General features: G+C 39.4%; 1 protein-coding gene across 1 annotated transcript; it reads left to right on the plus strand.

Annotated features, from left to right (window-relative positions):
• The first annotated feature begins 1,073 nt into the window (after window positions 1-1,073).
• Window positions 1,074-1,937, plus strand: LOC103537122 (probable G-protein coupled receptor 141). Its single transcript, XM_008503382.1, has one exon. It carries the CDS (start codon window positions 1,074-1,076, stop codon window positions 1,935-1,937), a length of 864 nt encoding a protein of 287 aa, XP_008501604.1.
• The last annotated feature ends 2,735 nt before the right edge of the window (window positions 1,938-4,672 follow it).

Genomic DNA, 4,672 nt, shown 5'->3' on the forward strand with positions numbered 1-4,672 from the left:
CTCCAATGACCTTCTAAAGATGCTTTGCCTGGTACTTCATAAATAAGAGGTTTATCTGAAAATGTTTTGCTGTTTCAGGCTATAATTTTACAGGTGAATGCAAGTGAATCAAGAATTACTGATTGAAACAGGCTTACTGATTTCAAACTTCAGAGGAATCATGAGAAGATATTGCTTTTTTAAGAGACCATTCTTCATGTCTTTATTCTTTTGAAACTCTTTATAAAGTGAGGACATATTTCATTAGTATGCATGTATCCTGTAAACTGTCCCTGTATACTTGTACAAATATCTGAATATGAACCCAAACAACTTAGTCCATATTTTGTCTTAATTATAAATGAGAATGCAGCTGTTTGTGGTTATGATCAAAAAGTGCCAATAAGATTAGATCTTTTACAAGATTGCTTCTAAAATAATTTTTAGTTTTCTTCAGTTTTCATAGAAGAGTAGCTCAGGTGAAATCCTGTAGCAAAAAAAATTTGGAGCTGAAACAAAAATAAATTGGGTTTTCAAATGCAGATCTTTATTTTCACTGTGCTCTACGTATCTAGAAACTGAAATTGTTGCTGCCCCATGGGTACCCTGCACCCATCCAGCAAGAGGCTAAAAAGGTGGGTCAGGTGTCTTTGTAAGTTACAGGTACAACCTCTTCACATTTCAGCATTTTTCCGAGCTTCAATTTTAGATTTATTACATGAGTGGAGATGAGACTTGTATAATTTACAAACAGACAGTGTCTTGGCTATTTCAGATATCTGAATCTAGAGGGAAATAATTGAAAAAACAATCTAGAATAAAGTTGAATACATTAAAAATGTATTCATCATCATATAAAATGCAGATTTAACACTGAGAGTCATGGGTTACTGCTATCATTTACAGTATGACAATAGTTGCAAGTTTGTATACTAGATGGGATAACTCCATTTCAGACACAATTAAGTAAAATGTCCCTTCATTAATATATGACATTGCACAGTTAACAATAAAAGAGGAAACAGAAAAAATGTGTTTATTTTAAAAATTCCTCTTTTCACATTCAGTTACCTTTGAAAGAGGAACTTAGGAGGATGCCTAATAGCAGCATAAGCCAGCATAACCTTTCCTCCAACGTGATGCTGCCAGACCCCTCAGAGAGGCTCCACAGCATTCTCATACCCCTATACATCATCAACCTGGCTGGAGGCATCCTTGGGGTCATCATGATGTCCCATCAGTTGTTCCAAAGGAGACCACAACCTGTGATGACTGTTATCATCAGCAACCTTCTGGTGCTGCACACCTTCATGCTGCTCAGCATCCCGTTCCGCCTCAGCTATTACATTTTACAGGAATGGAAATTTGGGAGGTTTTCCTGCAAGCTAGCAAGTGCCATCATCTACTTCCACATGTACACCACCTTTGTGTTTTATGTGGGTATCATCACAATACGCCTCTTTCAGCTGGAGTCTAGGAAGTGGTTCACTGCAGCCTGGGTGGCTGCTGTCTGGCTGCTGGGAGCACTGGTGATCACACCCGTGCTTCTCTCATACTATGGCACCTCTAAGACATATCGCTCCTCTGAATGTTTCCAGTTCCACAAGGAGATCCGAGAGACACCTATGGTGATTGCAAACTACTGCTTCATTGGGATTTTTGTGTCAGTTTGTGCTCTTCTCACCACAATCCAGTTTTCCGTGATCTGTCGACTGGCTGCCAAGTACTGGCCTGCCATCAGATCACATGTGGAATTCAGAGCTCAGGCAAAGAGTTTATTCTTCCTCTTGGTATCATTAGTGTGCTTTATGCCTCACCATGTATTCAGAGTATATTACATCCAAAACTACGCCCTGGATGAAGACCATAAACTACTGCCATATAATGAAATTTTCTTAGCTTTAACAACAATGTGCTGTTTGGATATGTTGTGCTTCATAGCGGGAATAGCCCACTGAACTGTGAACTACCAGGAAATCCATATGCATTGTGTTAATACTGTGTTTTGTCAGAAATAAAACTGTATCAGGACTTTTCTGAGCTAAGGAGACTGCTGAGGGTTCGATCTGGCTGTACAGGTCTGTAGGGTTTGGCTTTTGCAGACTAATAAGATCCATCTTTCAGAAGCTACTGTTTTTTATCTACTCTCTTGAAGGAAGACACATGAGTCAATCTAGTCTTTGACCAAAGAGTCATGCCCTGAAGCTTCATTAAGATTTTCCTCAGCTGTCCCTCTCTGAAAATTAAAGTAAGAGAACCCTTTCTACTTTTTTCCTCAAAGTGTCTCAGTAACAACAACCCACTGTGGCAAATAAGTTGCCTACTCTGAAGGTCTTGCAGCTTCTTTTGGCAAGTAAAATACTGAAGGGAAGAGAGGGAAGAAAGAAATCACGTCACAGGATTTTTGTACTAGTGATTTTAGATAGCAAGGACATAAACTCTACTCAAATAAAAAGTATCCAAGGCATGAAGCAGGGTACGGACAAAATATTGTAGTAGCATATTTCAGCAGAACACTTCTTTTGTTCACTTATACAGAATGTATATTAAAATAAATTATACTAAAACACCTGCCATTCTCACAAGTTCACCTTTCTTACTTAACTTCAAAACCACAAGCACATTGAATTGTGGTAACCACACATTTAGAGTGAATGCAACCCGGCTAATTCTATGATTCTATGATTCTATGATTCTATGATAATGGGAGTGGAATGTGCACAGGTTTCAAAACTTCTGCCTAATATCACTCTCCCATCAGAATTAGAGCTGTGGCTATTAACCCTTAGGTCCATTGTAGCCAAAGAAACACAAGTTACTGTGGTCCACTAACTTGATCTGGAATTCAAATTGAGGGATCTAGTCCTTTATTGAAGGATCAGTCTCTCTCTAGGAGGGGGAAGTATTTTATCTTCAAAAAACCTTTTATGCTTGTTCACTTTTGGTTGCCTGCTGAGTTATTATCAGATGCCATATTTTTTTCATTTGCACATGTAACAAAGCAAAACTCAAATAAATGAAATGAACTGCGTTTAATCATTTAGCATATGTTCATGTACGTACACATAAACTTGTGCTCTAGTATATCTTTTCTCCATTAGGCAAACTGTATATTTAGACCACATCTGTACTGAGAATCTCTGTTTTATCTCCATTATGTAAATTATTTTTTCATTATTGCATTCTGCTTGTTCTCCTCAGTACAGAAGGTCTCTAACCCTTCTGGCAAAGGCCTTGCTGTCATTTGCTGCAGCCCAACAGCTTGAGGCCAGATTTCTCCCAGAAGCTGCAGAAGGGTACATACACTTCCTCCTTCATAGCCCCACAAGTTGCCATAATTTTTAGGCTGGTGATCTTTGCCATGGAAATTCAGTGGTCCCTGGATTAAAAGAGATTAAAAACTTGATTTAGGAAGGTTAAAAAGTTATGCCTATGAAATAATGCCTGTGATGCCTCAGATTAATGGCGTTTCTTTGAACAAAAGTTCTTATACCTATTTTGTCAATCCTGAATAAAGGATTTTTGTCTTTACATTTCTATAGAAAAACTATTGAAAATTCCCTGTACTTCCAGGATCCTTTCTACCTAATTTAAAAAGTGGGAGGCATCCAGGGGGCCACTGACAAGTCCTGAAGTCTTCTGAAACTCCTGTCTCTATGGTTTCCTCTGGTGACACCATGTCCACTCCTGTTAATACAATACATCTGCTCAACTTGTGATTTTCAAAGGCATCAAGCAGAGGTACAAAGTTATTCAACAGAGATTAAATCCAAAGCTACAGATTTAAAAATGGGCAAATAGCTCTCAAACCAGCAGCTTTTCAGATGCTTTTTCAGATCAAATGCATCATAGGTATCTGATAAGAGAGCCAGGATACCTCAAGGTGAAAAAAATTAGATAGAGTTCTGGTATTTCAGGACACTTTTGAGTAAAACAAGAGAGAGGCAAGGCCTGCAGAGAAGCCGTTTGCACCTCTGCCAACAGAAAGAGTTGACTTAGGATAAGCTGGATCTACCAGAGCCCTAAAAAAATCCAGAGAAGCTGTCGGTGGGGCAAAAAGTACATTGTTTTCCCCTTCTGGTTACTGGACTCCTGTGGCTAAATATCAAAACCTTACTTGAAGGAGTGTCCTGTGTGGCCTATTCTCACTGATCAGTGTTTTCTGATGACTTCCCTGACAAAGAACAGAGTCGTCCTTTGTTGCCTGTGAGTATGCTGATGATCTAGCAGTCCAGCATAATGGTGTGTAATATGGGGACAGAAAAGGGGAAATAACAATCATGTTCTCAGCTGTGGTAACAAACTATGCTTTGGTGCCCTCATCCTTGGCCATTCCAACATTTTTTTCCTATCCCAATATTTTTTACCTATGTCTGTCGTTGTACCTTGCTGAAATAAACCTGACCCACTGTCCTGATTTCCTGACCTTAGGCTGAAGCTGTGTTGCTCTTTACAGTTGTCTGGTAACAACAAACTCTTGGCTGTCACTGGATTTGCTCTGCTCAACTTGCTTGGGTACCATGGGATTGTGTGCTGTGATTGTGTGGGATGGAATGAACAATCTTCACAGTGTTGTCCCGAAAGTTGGGTCCATCGTCTGGTGTGCAAGGAGCTGATCTACACATGGAGTCGAGATTATTTCCTTTAATATCCAGGTCTGTGCAGGAAAGGGAGCCAAGTTCACTGCACAAAG

Source organism: Calypte anna, chromosome 2 (assembly GCF_003957555.1).
Source record: "Calypte anna isolate BGI_N300 chromosome 2, bCalAnn1_v1.p, whole genome shotgun sequence".
Taxonomy (NCBI): Eukaryota; Metazoa; Chordata; class Aves; order Apodiformes; family Trochilidae; genus Calypte; species Calypte anna.